This window comes from Vitis riparia, chromosome 5 (assembly GCF_004353265.1).
Source record: "Vitis riparia cultivar Riparia Gloire de Montpellier isolate 1030 chromosome 5, EGFV_Vit.rip_1.0, whole genome shotgun sequence".
In the NCBI taxonomy this organism is placed as follows: Eukaryota; Viridiplantae; Streptophyta; class Magnoliopsida; order Vitales; family Vitaceae; genus Vitis; species Vitis riparia.
Window position 1 is genome coordinate 1,838,381 of NC_048435.1, and position 16,507 is coordinate 1,854,887.

Genomic DNA, 16,507 nt, shown 5'->3' on the forward strand with positions numbered 1-16,507 from the left:
TCTATTATACTTTTAATTTCATTTTTAAGAGTTTTATTTTACATTTTCAAAAATTTTGATCAATTTTAAACCAATCGATATTTTGTATGAAAATATCTACCCATATATCCATGAAATGGAATTTCCGATAATATATATCGATGTTTTTATCCTTGTTAGAGGATGTTTCTCCGTTTTTTTAACTTGATTGTCAAAACGAAATGATTTGGTTCAGCCTCCACGGCTTTCTCCGTTTCAAAATTTCGTATTTTTCTCTGAGAGTTCCTGCAATTTGACAAAAATCAGGGGTGGCTCTTGTAATTAACACAAATCAAAATACTTCTTGAATTAGCAATACGATCTCGTTTTCCCTCCTAGGCTCCTAACATTACCGAAACGAAGCTGCAAGCCTTCCAACATTGCACCGCAGTGAGGCTGCGTTCAGGTCTGTTGCGAAGCCTGAAAAAATTTAATTTAATTTATTTTATGATTTAGTCGATTGTGGCATTGATTTTGATCATTCGCTAATCTCATGTTGATTCGATTTCTCTGCATTGAATTAAAAAATCTCTGTGATTTTGTATGAAACCAAGTGTAATTTAGAGTCAGGGTTTGCCTCCATGGTGTTCGACGAAATATTATTTTGGCGCTTTGCTGGATTATAATGTAACCCTAGTTTAAGATCCGCAGGAAAACCCCTGTTGCTCCGTTTGGTAGGATTTTGAAAATGGAAAACCGAAAGTCCCTTCTCGTTCTTGCATTTCTTGGATACAGCATACTTCGTTTTTTTTTTTTCGGAAAATGAAGACTCAGAATGAAGATTCGAAGTTCCTGAATAATTCAGAAAGCCACCGTATTTGAATTATTTTTTGGTCCCCAAGAATGGGCTGCAGAAAAAATAAAAGGGATTGATTTGGACAAAAAATTGAAATCAATTGGGGTGTAGTGTATCTGTGTTGTTATTATTAATATTTATTTGTTTTTCATGTGTTTCAAAGGTTTAATATTCTGAAAATAATGTGATATGGGATAATTATGGTTGTCTTTCTCAGCTAAATTTGGGAGAACATGCCATCTCTTCAAACTGCTTTGCCTCCTGAACTCGCCAACAATGTGATTAGAGTTAGTACTTCTCCTTTTCCTCATGTACAATTTTTTTTTTTTTTTTGGGTGTTTTTTCACTTACAACTTCATCAGTTAGTTGTAGTTAATTTATAATTTTGTTGTCCGTTTCCTGATGTGTGCCTTTGTTGTTTCTAGCTTTACCGTGAGTGTCTCCGAAGAGCTAGATATATTGGTCATCAGGTATGCATAATCTCTCTCTCGGAGTTTCCTGAAGTTCTGAATTTAGCATGATTTTCTTATCTGATTTTGACTCTTGCTGGATATGAGAATTAATATTGGGCTCTTATGTTACATAAAATGATTGACAGTTCTGTTGTAACTTTCATCACACTTTATTTATTTTTTTCTTTTGTATATGAATTTAATTGTGAGATAGACACGGTTAACAACCACTTGAGGCTCTTCTCCAAACCTAATGGGTAATATTCATTTGAAGAGCCTATCATGAGGCCTTTTGAATTCTCAAGCTAAGACACTCTGTTATGAAGTTGGACTTGCTTATGAAAATAACCTGGGAAAGAACAAGTAGGATTTTGTCTCAATGTCTTCTTGATCGGGAGAGGACCACTAAGTAAATCCTCACTGTTCTTAGCTAAAAACAGGAGAGGTGATAGGGGATTCAAAGATAAACCTAGTAATGGATTAGATATTGTTAGGATCAAGCACTAGTCATCTCATGTTAAAACTAATTGGTTGCCAATGAAGTCAATCTAATCCACTTTATGTAGTTTAATATCACATTCATTCATACTCATCTTGAGGCTTAGCAATTTGAAGACTCACAATGGGGCTTGACCATCCCACAACACACCCATCTCAAGGTCTTTTACTCATCCTGAGCCTTACAGCTGGGCTTAACTATCACAGTGGGGCTTGACCATCCCATGACATACCCATCCCAAGGCCTTTACCCATCCTGAGGCTTATAATGGGCATAACCATCTCTGGCTTTACACACCCTTCCCAAGGCCATTTCTTCAACCATCATTTTCCTAAGTAGCGGCATTGTTGTATACTTAACAGATATAACCAGTGTAGAGCCCCTGCCTATACCAATTATCTATAGTTGCAAGAGCAGATGCACCCATCAGATGTATTGATCATCTGGTGACAGCATCACTAACAACAGAAACTTATAGCAATTACAGTAGCCACCAATGCAGATTGTTCAGGAGCTGACACTTCACTTATTGTGCAAGAACTGAAGCTGGACTCTTTGGGTTTGAGAGTTCACTGCACAAGCACTATATCTGGACTTAAAAGCCACTCACCAGGGCTTGATCCTGGTTCTGGATGAAGGCTTATATTGGATGGTTTTATGTGAATATGACACAGAGGGTCACCTTGATCCCTAACAGAGCTATCGGTTTGTTGCATACCTTCCTAGTTTTGAAATCAGAATTGAGCAATTTTGCAAGTGCTTCATGCCAATGCTTACTGTCTAACCTGTTTTTTGGGTTAGGCAACATGGACGGTGTACGATTCCCTATAAAAAGGTTGATTTATTCCGTTCTATTTCTTGCTTGTCCTGGTGCCTTTCTGGCTTCTTTTCATCCATTCACCAAATACTGGAAAGAAGGAAAGAAAAAACTGTAAGGCAGAAATGGCAAACTTGGCTCAGAACTTTTTGTCCTCTTGGTTGCTTCAGAAAAAGACTAAAAGCATCTTTTTGTGTGGACTAATGAAGTGCTTCTCTCCATCCTATATGCAGATCACTATTCTTTAATTTCAGCATGTAAATGAGGATTACCTGTTTACTCTGGTGAAACTATTCCTGATAAGATAAATATTAAAAAGTGAGATGCAATAGTTTACAGCTTCACATGTTGTCCACTTGATGGTTAGTTGAGTGGAAGAATATGATAGGAGAAGGAAGTTTCTGGCATATTATAAATTTGTGAATTATATATCACATTATTCAAGTCCCAGGGTTAATGGTTGGATTTTTTAAGGCTTATGGTCTATGTTAACCTCAACTGATACTGGATATGGAAATACTGAAATTTGGATCAAATATGATAATTTAACAGAATTCCTCGGATTTTACATTCTGGCAATAAAGTCCTATAATATATCCAGATATCATTTCAGTAGGAGTTCAGCCCATATACTATTTGACATTTCTTCCTCATCTAATCATATAGTTTATCTTGTTTGGGAGGTAATTTATTTAATCCAAGGGTTCTTCCACCTCTGATCATATTGCTTCTCTGGTCTGGAACTTAATTTCTTTAAGTGCAAGAGTTCTTACAGGTGGAACTTGCAGGGCTGCATTTTACCTGCTTCACCTTGAAGAACCTTAGTTCATGGTTTTTATTTTTATTTTTTAATATTTCGCTCTAATTATATTGAAATGGAATTGAAAATTAACTTAGTGTTATATGTCAAAATGTAGCAACATAATACAGAGCTTGTTGTTGATATGGTGAGGCAGCAGTTCAAAAAACACATGCATGAGACAGATCCAGAAAAGATTCAAAAGTTGAAGGATGAGTAAGTTTCTCTTTGCCTAGTTTTCTTGCATGAGTGTGGATGGGAATGAGGGTGGGGTAAACAAAGTGGCCTTTGTGTCCTGTAGTCAAGAATGCCTTTCACTAACTGGCTCTTCCTGTTTGCATTGGGGGGTCATGTAATATATTCTATACCTTGATATTGTTTCTTTTTTCTTATTTCTCTTTTTCTGGATCAAAATAGGCAACCTTGATCAGAGAAAGTAGGAACAACTATTGGAAACAGTCATAAAGTTTCTTATTCCATTTATTTGATCAAATTAGCAAGTAGGATTGGAGGACTGTTGGTTGAACATATTAGTGGTGTGTGCATGATTACAATATTATTCTGAGCTAGCAGTATTCCTTAGTTTTAATCCTTGTGTTTTCTGGGTTTGTAGCGCGGCAAGAGGACTTATAAATCACATACTGTATGAGTCTGAGAAGATGTCTGGCCGCAAATTCAGCAAAAAGTCTTGATAATTCCAGGCTGATTCTTTTCTAAGATTTTAAGTAGTGTATCAGCTGAATTTTTGGTTGTGAACAAAGTAATAATTATAGTGACTTGAATGCTCACAGAGGTTTCTGTTCTCTCCTTACATCTTCTTGCACTATCATGCAACATGAAATTGGCATGGTGGCTTTTTTTTTTATGGTTGTTCAATTTACACTGAAAGAAATTAACCGGTCCTGATTGCAGAAACAGGACTTGGGCAAGAAGATGGCATTAGCTTGCAAAATGACCTGCAATTATTAACAGCTGTGATATAATAACTTTGTATCCTATTACTTTCATTAGTATGGTTCTAGTATCAAGGTCTGGAGAGCTGAGGCAGAATTTTTCGATTCTTCTTGTGTGTTTGTTTGTTTTTTTAATTTTTATGGGTGTTGTGACGTTCTGAGGCAGGAGATGGTGGCTGTGTAGGATGTATCTGGGCCTGGAGCCCAAAACCAGGGCTGGGTCAGGCCCAATGTTTCAGGCCATGCCCCAGTCATCGTAGGGCCAGCCCAAGCATTAAAAACTCAGGCCTGGACATACTCCCTAGCCCCCAACCTTCTATTCTTCTAAAGTTAAAATGAGGCTCTTCGTATGCCACCATAGCCCTCTGCCCTAAATCATGCTGCCCAGCCTCAGGCTACCCCTCAGGGCCGAGATGTTTATAGCTATATGTTTTGCTTTTGTATGATGAACTGTGGTTCATCGGGAAGATGGCAAGAACTTGGTAATCTTAGTAGTTGATGTCATGTTAAATTTGCCGCAAAGAGGAAGCAAACTTTTAAGACTTGAGGTGTCTGTAATGCTTGCTTCATTTATTTCTCTATTTCCCTTTATATTCCTAAAACCTACAAGCTTCAGGCCATATAAGTTGAGCCCCAAAGGAGTAGCTTAGCAGCAGTGCCATCTGGTAACGAATCAGAAGTACCAGTTCAAGCTTCCTGGTATTTAAATGGTGTAGGATTGAGAGCCGGGTTCATATCACCCCGGTTTGCTTTGTCAGCATCCTCAAATCGTATGGAGAATGGAGCACCCCAGCTGACAAGGCTGGCAAACAGTACTTGAACAGGAACGTTTTTATGGGCCATTCACCCCTCTTTTCAATTATGCAAATTATAGTTGGTCTTTGAACATTGATTGGTTTGAGCCACATTGAACCATACATTCAGGTCTTTCCAAGCTCGAAGACAAGGATTCTGAAATATCTTTAGTACAGGGACATGCATGAAAGTGGTGTGAAGAATATTTCCACCAAGATCCCAAGCAAAATACCGTGTAAACTACAATTCTTCAACAACCCAAATTATTTCTGCAATTGAGGACTCATGACCCAGCATCTTTTCAGGGGTAATGTGAGAGACTTCTAGCCAATGTTTAACATCACACTTAGTTTCTCCAATGCATGATTTTCCTCTTTTTCTGTTGGTCATGCCATTTAACCTTTTCAGTGATGATGACCCTTTTCTTTGTTTCTGATGAGCGGATTTTGCCACATAAATGCAGAAGTGTATTAGCAAACCAACAGATGATAAGGACATGAAGTTTCCAAATAATTAACCTTCAAATAAATCATCGGAAAAGTGAACTATCACCTTGTTTTAGTGCGCTCCTTTTGCAGTTTTTGTAACATGTCCAACACAACATGGCCACCACCAACTTGTGGCCTACTGGTATCAAGCTGCTTTCATACCTGGGGAGATCTTATTTGAATCTTTTGCCATCATCAGTCTAATGTAAATGTTAGGTTTGCAATAATACCGTTGTATTTGATAACAAGCCTCAAAGATGGGAGTGATGTTGAATGTCATAAAAGATTTAGTCTCTTTCATCATACATTAATCAGCTTTCAGATGAGATGTTCAAAGCTAAATCGAACAAATGATATCAAATTCAAGAGTAGTGAGTTCAACACCAACTTGGCTTTCAAATGAGATGTTAAAAACCCAACCCAACACCAAATATTTAGGAGAGTACAAAGAGGAAGTGTTCTTTCTTTTACTCTTATCTGGGGCCACTAATCTTCTGCTGCACATGGCCAAACTTTTCTTAATCCTTTCATTCCGTGTCCTGCGACTTTGCCCATCTTCACACTCAAAATTTGTTCTGTAGTGTTTGACCATACTTTTGTTTCTTTTGTTACAAAATGTTTTGTATTGTATAATCGGAACTAAACAAAGGCAGTGCTTTTTTCCTTTTTTTTTTCCAAGGAAGCTAGTGGGTGCATGTGTTTTGAGCAGAATGCATAGTAAAGAGGACAAACTGGATCAAACCAAAAAAAACTAATGGACAATTGCAATTTTTTCCTGAACTGGCCTTTGTTCCATTTCTGTTGATAAGGCTCTAAACATTAAGGGACTAGGTGCTTCTGCTGCTGCCTTTTGTAGTCCCTTCTGATTTTTCTCAGTGCATATTCGTTATTTCTGGTCTGATAATGCCAAACTCCAGAAAATAAAATAAAAGAATTCATAAATATTGTTCCTGGTAATTAACTGTATGATGGCAAAGCATGTTACAATAAAACCCACATCAAGGAAGAGGAAAGAGCAAGGAATAACCCCTTGCAGGCTCCCTATACATTCATATTACACTATCCCTGCCAACACTTCTCTTTTGGCAACTTGACATTATATTCAAGCCAAATACTAGCTAGTTTATATCTGAATTCTGACCACTTTTTCCTAAATTGGATTGTCTTGCTTCTCCCGTTCTTGGACTGAATGGTCCTCTTCCACCAAATCGTGGACTTTGAATCCCTCTCAGTTCAGTTATCCGAGGGCTGCATACCCTGTCTGAGAAACTCTTTGTACTTTTGAAATCTTTGGATGGCGTTGCAGTGGAGCTTGTCATTTTCAAACTACATGTACGTCTAATCTCTCCCCTGCCTCTAGTAATGATCCCATCTAAAACCTCTCCATGGTCTACAAATGAACTTCTCCTACTCAGCTCCCTCTCCTGCTAAGAACACAGCAAGTACAGAAAATTTATTAACTGAAATAAGCCACTGGGTGTAAGTTCTTTTCTTTTCCCAGATTTTAATGTGAAAATATGATAAAAGGAAGAGAAACCAAAAGTGCATAAGGACTCTAATTCAGAGCGAAAGAATTGAAAACTTACACTCGTGAGGTTGAATGATAAAGCAGGAACCTCTTCATATTCTGCGGCATCTAAATCTTGAAGATGTGCCCCTTTGAAAAACTTGGGCAAAATGTATTGTCTCACAGGAACCAAAAGCATGATCATTAGAGGGAACAGAACTCCAGCAATAGGAACCCAAGTAATCCCAAAACAAACAAGCAAGTAGGCAGTCTGGAAAATTGTAAACATTGCAATTGTCTTGAAAGGAACGGTTTCCACAAAAGTTGCATGGTAGTCCTCCAAAACTCTGAAAAAGGAAATAATAATAAAAGCAGATGAACAAATGCAATTCAGTTAGTTTTCTTACAAGTTAAAGGAGAAAGATACAAAGAGCATGGGAAAAGATAAGGAAAAGGGTTTAAGAGTGTACTTGTATCTTCTACTTGGTGCCGTAAAGAGTAATAAAATCCGCTCCCAGAACTGGTTACCAGGTAAGCTTTCAACAGCCATGAAGGCAAAGTATCCCCAGAGTACTGATGTTGGGATCTTCTTGAGGAAAGGCATGGCTGCAACACATCCTCCAACCATTATGGCCTGAAGCAAGTTGCTGAGCCGCTGTTCTTTCACCTCAACAGGTAATAGGTCATCAATCTCGTTCTCAATATCAAACACAGTCTCATCAATTGGGGCTTCCATATTCCCCATGCTTGAAGCCAATTGAATAGTTGAGTCTTTCAATTCTTTTAGTCCCTGCCCATCACACTAAGTTTAAACAAGGTTGAATAATTATTGCCATTATATAAAAATAAAAAGAAAAAGTTTTGAAACTATGAATGAAGCAGTGATAGACTCTATATTCCTGTATGCTTTACAGAAATAGCTCCATCTAATCTGGTCACATCAGTGCAAGGTTCAGATCAAGATGGGCCAGAAGTTTGATCGATAATCCTGAATTGTACAGATGGGTCTTTGGCTCATCAAGTTTCTGAACCACAATTTTATCATTTCAAAGACAAAATGAAATCAACAACAGCCAAAGGAATGCGCGGTTGTACCAGAGCTGAGGGTTCCTGGTAAACCAATGGAGTCTGCATATGTTGATAAGCTTCTTGCATGCTTTCATACATTTGTCCCAAGCTTGAATTCTCCCTGATGCATTTACGTGCTGTTTCCACAAGTCGGTTGCGAAGCAACTACATAAAAAGCACAAGTTTTGTAAATACATTCTCTTCAGTGTCTGCCAATTAGGAGTAATTGAATTGGTAGAAGGATAGCAACCCCATGGTACAACATAGAAAAAAATCAGTCTGAAATGTCAATTAACCAAAAATATCAGTTGTTGAATTTAGTCCTACCTGATGCTTAAGTGTAGCCAAACTTTTGGTATGCATTGGAGATTGTGGAATGACACCATTTGCTGGAGGGATTCCAATGAGACCACACAATATGACCTGTCACAAAGTGACAAATAACTGAATATCAAGTTCGATGCAACTGGAGATCATGTGCCATATATTTCAATTACAGAAAAAAAAAAAAAAAAAGAAGTGAGGCATTTGAAAAGGCAAAGATGTAGGAAAAGGAGATTTTTCATACCATGAAACCCAAAAGAAGTAAGTCATAATGGAAAGAAGGCGGCTTTCTCAGATTGAATTCTTTTTGTTGAGCAAGTTGAGATGCTACACTGTGGTCAAAATAGTAAAGTACAGCAATCATAGTTGCTGGAATAAAAGCTCCAATTATATATAGGACTGGCACATTCAGCATGTCCTGCGAGTTTCAAGTGCAGGCTATTAATATACTTTCATCTTAAGAGACTGATCTCTTTTATCAAGATAAAAAATATGCAGACACACAGTGTTGAGTTAGGCATGCCTTTATGATGGTCCAATTCTCATATGAGCCTGGTGACCATGGATTTGGGCTGAAGAGACGCCGTGGGATCCCTTTTGGAATACTTCCAGCTGGTATATAGGAAACAGCTGTCCACACCAGAACCATTAATGGCACACCATAATCTGCTATGAAACCTCGAAGCCAACCTGCACAGAGAGTAATATCATCTATTATTTAACAGAAATGATGGTCCTAGATAAACCTGAATGGTGAGATGTAATTTGTGTGGCCAGTTCCAAACATATAGAACTATCTTTTCTTAAGCAGAGTTCATCATGACAATACCCAGTAAAGAGGGGCACGGTAAGACTATTTGTTCATTTCTGAAGAATGGAGATGATCTGCTGCATGTTCATGTCTTGCATTTGCAAGCACTCTTAAGTATGGGATCACTCTATGAAATATATCTTCCTTTCCAGGTTCTGCAGTTGGTGAAGGTGCTTGATTTTAGAAATTCACAATTACAGTCTCTATTTTTGGGTGTAAGGAGAGGAATGGAAAAAGAGAAAATTTTCAAATATGGTGTTGAGATGAAACAGAAACTTTATCACATGAACTGAGGAGGGGTTGGGAGGTGCAACCAAAATTATAAATTTTTTCTAAAGAAGCAGTTGATCAGACAAAAAGCCCTTTCTTAAGCACTTTTAGGTTGGTGCCAATTGAGAAGCTATTCTCATGCAAAAGAGGATCTTTGACTTTACAGTATTTAAGGATTTTTAGTCGCCTGGATGGCTTCATGTACCTTGTGATTCTAGTCTCTGTAATTAGAGGTTTTGTCTCTTCGAGGATGGCTTTTGTTCCTTACCAAAAAAATTCAACTGCTGTAAGAAAAAGGAGGATAGAGGGAGAACAGCATTGACAGGAAGATGAAGATTCCTGTGAGAAGTGGAAAATATTGCCAATTTCCATGACACTTCTGATAAGTAATGGCAGGCGTTAATGAAAATAAGATTTTTTCTTTCTCTGTTGGATAAGAAAGCTTCTATTTGAGTCAAAAAAGCTCTATTCAGTTTGAAGATTATATAATAGCCAATAAACTTACCAGACCCATAACGCCAAGACCTCGCTTTTCGGCTTCTTAACGCAGTAAGAAAGAGGCCAAATGACAGAACCAGGGCAAACATCCCATTAGCAAACCTCCACGAAGGTTGAAATTCTGTTAATGTCGGACTTTCTCTTCCTGGTATGCGAAACTCATCTATGAGTCCCTAGAAAATCCAATTCAAAAATTAAAATTTGAAATGAATGTATTGAATCAAATAGAACTTTTCCATCAGAGCATTCTATGAACACTATAAACAACCGTATTGAACATCAACACTTTATGATTTGAGTATTCATCCTAAAATATACACTTAGCAATTTTAATCTGACAAGTATTAACTATTAAGAAATTGTCCCATGTTTCATTGTAAGTCAATAAATAGTATCTCTTACTTTGATAGCTTCCTGCATGAACAGCATTGCGATAAGCAGGCCAAACAGTTCCCCTGCGATACGAGTGAACCTATTGATAATGGAGGAAGCTCCTAAGATGGCCAGAAGGAAAAGTAAGCCTGAAGTCCACACACATACCCTGCCCATCCAAATTGTCATGCCATTCCAGATAACTAATTAGATTTCTTATAGATAAAATATCAGTAGTGGAATAACAATATCACTTCCATTTGCTGGTGATAAGAAATACAATACCATCCAGTCCATGCTAGAAAGAGCTTTGGTCCCAAATCTGGTCTATCTTTAGCGAAGTTGAACATGAATGTATACATTAGTACAGTTGGCTCCGCCACTCCAAGAATCAGCAAAGGCTGGCCTCCTATGATGGAGTGGATAATTCCACACAAGGCAGTAGAAGCTAAGGTTTGAACTGCCGTGAGAACCCCATCTGTTAACACCAGACATAGGCGTAAGAACAAAATCATGAAATTATTTGATGGAATCCAACTAACAAATTTCAAATATACTTTAATTGTTCATATTGTTACCAGTATTCTTCTCCAACTGCTCTCCAAAGGAAATAACTGGAATTGCTGAAGCAAAAAATATGTATGTGGTGGGGGCCAAAATCCTACAAACAATTAAATTTGTTACCAGCCTAACATCATCATCATCATCATCAAACTATTGACAAAGCTGAGCAATAGAGAGATCTGAAAGAACAATATGTATAAGAGAAATTCCCCATTCCTATAGTCATAAGATACATACATATATGGGATGGGAGGAGAAAGGCATACCTGAAGCCTGCCCTGAGACCACTAGTCCAGTCTTGCTTGTAACACAATAGCCTCCCTTGAAGATCATTCTTGATTCCGCGAAATGGTACAAAGGTCTCTTCCATGGCTTCTTATATTTAACTTAACTGAGAACTTTCTTCGATACTTTAAAAGGGAAGTGAGACACAAATATGTCAACAACGAAGCACCCTTAAAGTGAGTAAGTAGACATGGTATAAATGTGGCAAAGTACACTCTTCTCAGATCTAGAAAGAGACTCAAATGTCATTTTAATAGGACAGAATGCATGATAACCCCGTATATCCCATATGGCGAAAGAATTTTTCCGAGGAAAGGGAGAAAAGCACAACCCAGAATCGAACACAACTGCACCACATCAAAGAAAGAAGAAAAAAAGGTTGTAGGCTTTGAATATGCAAACCAAGCTTCAAAACCCAAAAGGAAACTGCCAAGAAAATTCAAAATGACAGAGGTATTGGATGAATGATGTGCAAACTAGTCAACATTTTTGCTTGGGCTGAAATTTTTGCCTTCACACAAATACACGAAAGCACAGAGCACGGCTGTAAGAAAGATTACAAATATATAGGCTTGAAAAGGGGATATGAAAGGACAGTAGGCTTGATGTGCTGGGATACTTTGATTTAAAAGAAGGGGGGTTTTTTCCACATTAAAATACCTTTGAAATTTGTTTGAAAGGACCTTATTTTGGCACCTCTTCACATGTGTTTCTCACTTCAAGGTTACAAATTTATCATCTCATGTATATATAAATACATTATACACCACCTGGGTTTTGAGCTAGTGAAGAAGAGAGGCCAGAGGTCCCAACATTATTATCTTTACAACCCACTTAGAATACAACTATAAGCTACACATTCTCTCCTTTTTCTAATTAGATCTCCTTTCAAAACTTAATTGGGAGTGAAATGCGGGTGAAAAAAGGGGCCGAAAAGAACTTCAGTCAGTGCTCAACAGCAAAAGAAAACAGAGATAAGCTTATATAAAAAAAAGGACCCCAAAAGAGGAAACTACCAATAAACAATATAATGTAAAGCAAAAACAGAAGATACAAAGTAGAGGCAATGTATAATACTCACAAGCCCAATCAGTTGAGAAATAAACAGCTCTTTTTTCTGGTCATGAAAGAAAAGGATAGAAAGTGGAGACTAAAAAAAGCCTTTTTTTCTCAATGCATGAGACAGAGAAAGAGAAAGACGGTGTGCCAGTCCATCACAAGCTGGCCTGGAAAGGGAACGGCTCCGCATCATCTCCATCTTCTCAAAAAAAAAAATCTGTTTTTTTCTTTTTTCCTTTTTTTTTAATTAGAAAACATTTTTAGTTGTATAAAAAGAAATAGTTTTTGTATTGATGAGAAGTAATCAGGTACCACTGAAGTACCTTCCTGCTGTAGTCCTGCTCTTCATGAAAGAGCCAAGTGTCAAAAAGGCCAAAAACTTCCGTCTTCTTTTCCACGTGTCTTGACATCAGTGGTGTCAATAGGTGTGGCGCAGGAGCACCGGATTTATTCTCTTTTGAAGCGTGTACAGGTAGGCAGCGGCGGAACCGTGTGTCCGATCTGCAGAGAGTAAACAAAGCTACAGTCACAGGAGGACACTGTGACCGTTGTCGTCACTATTCACTTGACCGTTGAGGGTCTTGAGTCAAACAGAGGGTCAATGTGAGAGACGCGTCTGTGACACATGTTATACGGCACTCGCATGCTGTGACGGACCAATAGATTAACGCCACTTCATCATTCCAAAAACTTGTTGGAGTATGACATCTAACCAACTCCAATTACCAGCGGTTGATGGAAATTATGTACAACAAATCATGCCATTTTTATGATTGGCAGATTTTTCATTAGACAGAATAACCCATCTTTGGGATTTTTATTAATAAAAATGTTACATATCATCAAAATGGAACAAAATTCTAATAAATTGGAATCAAATGCAACGGATTTTTTAGTCTCATTAGAAAGAATATTGGCATTCCCCAAATTCAATTCCACATCCTAAATAAATGGTGTGGTTACCATAGAAGAAGAGTGCATTTTTCCAACCGTCTAAATAAATGGTCGGGGATTGGATCTGATACCTATTTGTAATGATTCGCTCTCAACCGTGTATATATTGTCAACTTTGGATCCAAAAGAGTTCTCATGATTTTAAAACGCATTTACAAGATTAAGAGAAGTTCATATTTATATAACGCCAAAAACTTTTTCCTTTATCCAATGTGATATGTCACAAAGAGTAACAAAATCCTCGTACAAAATCTTGAGCCTATGTTTGAGGCTATTTACCAATGGGAAAATAGGGAATTTAGTGAAGGAAGATTTTGCATTTCACACTATTATCTTTGTATTATATTTAGAATACTAATGAGTGCGGATGGTAAAAAATATAAAAGAAAATAAAATATTGTTAAAATTAGATAAAATTTTACATATTTTAAAATTATTTAATTTTTATATAATGATAAAAAATCAAACATAAAATAATAATTTATTAATTTTAACAAAATGAAAAATAGTCTTAATATTTATTTTGTTCCTTATTTCAAAAAATGGGAATTTTTATTTTAACAATGGTTATTATATTTAGAATAATTATGAACCTACAAAATATTATCTCAATTCATCTTATTTTACTTGTGATATGGTTATAAAAAAATATATATATCCTTATTCCAGAAGAATAAAAAAGAAAGAATAATATTTGAAAAAAAGAATATTTTATCCTATACCAACCTTTGATTCAAAGGGGAATTTTTTTTTAAAAGAAGAAGAAGAAAATATGGTAGCTTTCTCCGTATGGTTTAAAACAAAGGTTGCAGTGAATGCAGAAGCTGAGAGATCAAGTAAATAAGACCATGTAAAGCTAAAGCAGTAGAAGACCTAATTCACTTAAAGAGCATTAATTGAAACAAGACTACAAATTCTGCCATTGGAAACGGCCATGTGAATTGTGTAATTTATAAGCTAATTCAGAATCAGTCTTGAATTTCTTTATCCACCGTCACTGCCATCATGGCCTATCATTACAACCAAGAAGATTAGAACCTTAAAAAACCTGCTAAAAGACAAAGCAACCCCTAATTTGCTGGCAATGAGTCCAAACAAAAGCTATAATAATCCATGAGGACAAGGAAATTTCATAATGCAAAGCATCTAATGATCATCACGATTGTGTTTTCCACTCATGTTAATTAACATTAGTTCAATATCTTCAATCAAAATCAATTAAGGATTCATAAGTCGTAATCCCCACACCATAACTGTGATATTCCATATCAGATAGGATAAAAAGTTTTTAATATTATATAAATACGAACTCCTCTTAATAATGTAAATACGTTTTAAAACCGTGAAGATTATTTTTAACCAAAATGAGACAATATCTACATAGTTGAGTGCAAATCATTATAATATCATACTAGACAAACTCCCTTTTAATTGACTTTCAACCGACATTTCACATTTCTACTTATTAATGTTGTAGTATAAATCAGTTTGATATATATTACTGACCCAACATATGTAATGGTTTAAGCTTTTATCATGTAACTAGTAACTTAGTATGGTATAAAAGCCTCGATTTTAGGTAGGTCATGGATTCGAACTTTTGCTGCTATAACCCCTTGTTTATAAAGTACACATACAAGAGGTGAGGTGTTAGTATTACCGTGTTAGAGCTATAGTCCAACAAAATGCTATAACACCAATACCATACCTAACTTTTCAAGTATTTGATGTGTATAGTGAGATCTAAATTATTGAATAATGGTATAAAGAGATGGAATTTAATACAAAAAAAAGGGGGATCAAAATTCCCAAAAACAAAAAGGAAAAAAAAAAAAACCACCATGACTCGGATACAAATAAATGGGACCTAGACGAAGGTGCAAGTTAACTAAATGAGACCATTTTTTCATATGGCAATTTGTGATTTGCTATCACCTTTTTCAATACCATAGAATGACCCCTACCTAAATCAGCTCGATATACATTATTGACTCATCATTATCTAATTTTAGGCCAATTGATTCACAGATAGCTTAACATTACTTTAAGGCAATCCTAGTGTCCACATATGCACAAGTTAAATAGCAATCAAAATAGACACCTTTACAATGTATTTTATGTAAGCTTTAGAGTCTAAATTTTCTAATATTCGTCCAAGCATGATTGCCGAATATTAGTACGACCAATAAAATTAAAAGACAATGATAGGGAAAAAGGGAGCGAAGCAAAGAGAGGATCACCAACAGTACGAAAACCCATATCTGTTTCACTTTGGTGGATAGTGAGAGGCCTTAGCAATTGTAAAGATCTCTTTAGAGAGATGGGTCCTAATGATTTTGTCCAGCACAAAGTTTCATTCATACTCATGAATGATTACGAGACTCAAAGGAAAAAGATGAAGGCGCTTGACTCAAGTGGGTAGGCCCTGTGTTGGCGGTTCTACAATTCTAGCCTTTGATGGAGGTGGCCCACAACACTAAGAAGCATAACATGTTTTCCCTTCCCATGCTTGTCCAACCTGTCCTCTGGACTACAACTACCACACTTAGCAACAAGACAGTATGTTAGGTTTTCTATGGGGCCTGATAAAATTTAGATGTCTAGATTCATTTGGTTGCCACCCAATCCTAATTCAGAAAATGCGCTTGTCTCACATTTTTTTGTAGTTTTGGGAGTTTATTCCTAGCGACGGTGTCCAATGCAGCCAAGTTCTAGAAAAATATATAAATTTGTCAAAACAAAAATTACTATGGTTCAGTAGAGCAATCTAAGTACAGAAACCTAAATTTGTTTTTTTTTTTTTTATAAGTTAATGACCGCGTAAACCTCCAATAGCCTTGAGGGGACTCGAACTGATAACTATTGGAGAGCAAACCCAAGGCCGAACCAACTGAGTTATCCCTCAGAGTTAAGTACAGAAACCTAAATTTGTTGAAACCTAAATTACTAAGGTTCATAAATGACAACAATAGCAAGTAGTAAGTCGCAAGTACCACCCCTTCAATTCTGTTCAAATGGAATCTCAAATCCCTATTAAGTTGCTCTGAGTCTAAAATAATTAGGATCCTAGTTGTTCAATTCTTCCAATGTTGGTTGGAGACCTCACCAGTGGATCAAGTTCCCCAGGGCATTTGATCTGGAAGCCAAATATTTATGGGGCAAAGATCATTCAAGCAGA

The 16,507-nt window shown here is 36.7% G+C and overlaps 2 protein-coding genes across 4 annotated transcripts; one reads left to right on the forward strand and one right to left on the reverse strand.

The window, feature by feature from the left end:
- Positions 1-275: 275 nt before the first annotated feature.
- Positions 276-4,441, forward strand: LOC117914110. Its single transcript, XM_034829305.1, has 5 exons — positions 276-424; positions 1,032-1,101; positions 1,240-1,284; positions 3,500-3,597; positions 3,995-4,441. The coding sequence occupies exons 2-5, from the start codon at positions 1,048-1,050 to the stop codon at positions 4,071-4,073; spliced, it is 276 nt and encodes a 91-aa protein (XP_034685196.1). The 5' UTR covers positions 276-424; positions 1,032-1,047; the 3' UTR covers positions 4,074-4,441.
- A 2,092-nt stretch (positions 4,442-6,533) lies between these two features.
- LOC117914676 (probable boron transporter 2) lies at positions 6,534-12,568 on the reverse strand. 3 transcript variants are annotated; one of them, XM_034830109.1, is made up of 13 exons: positions 12,398-12,568; positions 11,298-11,441; positions 11,046-11,128; positions 10,753-10,945; positions 10,498-10,636; positions 10,103-10,268; positions 9,040-9,206; positions 8,761-8,934; positions 8,520-8,615; positions 8,220-8,357; positions 7,595-7,926; positions 7,204-7,471; positions 6,534-7,041 (listed from the first exon to the last, which is right to left on the reverse strand). In XM_034830109.1, exons 2-13 carry the CDS (start codon positions 11,399-11,401, stop codon positions 6,736-6,738), a joined length of 2,166 nt encoding a protein of 721 aa, XP_034686000.1. In that variant the 5' UTR covers positions 11,402-11,441; positions 12,398-12,568; the 3' UTR covers positions 6,534-6,735. The 3 variants fall into 3 exon arrangements, with proteins under 3 accessions (XP_034686000.1, XP_034686001.1, XP_034685999.1); XM_034830110.1 differs by lacking the exon at positions 12,398-12,568 and having other exon boundaries at positions 7,595-7,914; positions 11,298-12,335; XM_034830108.1 differs by lacking the exon at positions 12,398-12,568 and having other exon boundaries at positions 11,298-12,334.
- Positions 12,569-16,507: the final 3,939 nt, after the last annotated feature.

Bases quoted from the DNA above. Each gene is read 5' to 3' on its own strand.
- LOC117914110 (XM_034829305.1), top strand. From the start codon at position 1,048: ATGCCATCTCTTCAAACTGCTTTGCCTCCTGAACTCGCCAACAATGTG. The intron at 1,102-1,239 runs GTTAGTACTTCT...TGTTGTTTCTAG, and splicing joins TCGCCAACAATGTGATTAGA to CTTTACCGTGAGTGTCTCCG. The intron at 3,598-3,994 runs GTAAGTTTCTCT...CTGGGTTTGTAG, and splicing joins ATTCAAAAGTTGAAGGATGA to CGCGGCAAGAGGACTTATAA.
- LOC117914676 (XM_034830109.1), bottom strand. From the start codon at position 11,401: ATGGAAGAGACCTTTGTACCATTTCGCGGAATCAAGAATGATCTTCAA. The intron at 10,946-11,045 runs GTAACAATATGA...TGGTGTTAACAG, and splicing joins GCAGTTGGAGAAGAATACTG to ATGGGGTTCTCACGGCAGTT. The intron at 7,472-7,594 runs GTACACTCTTAA...TTCCTTTTTCAG, and splicing joins GCACCAAGTAGAAGATACAA to AGTTTTGGAGGACTACCATG.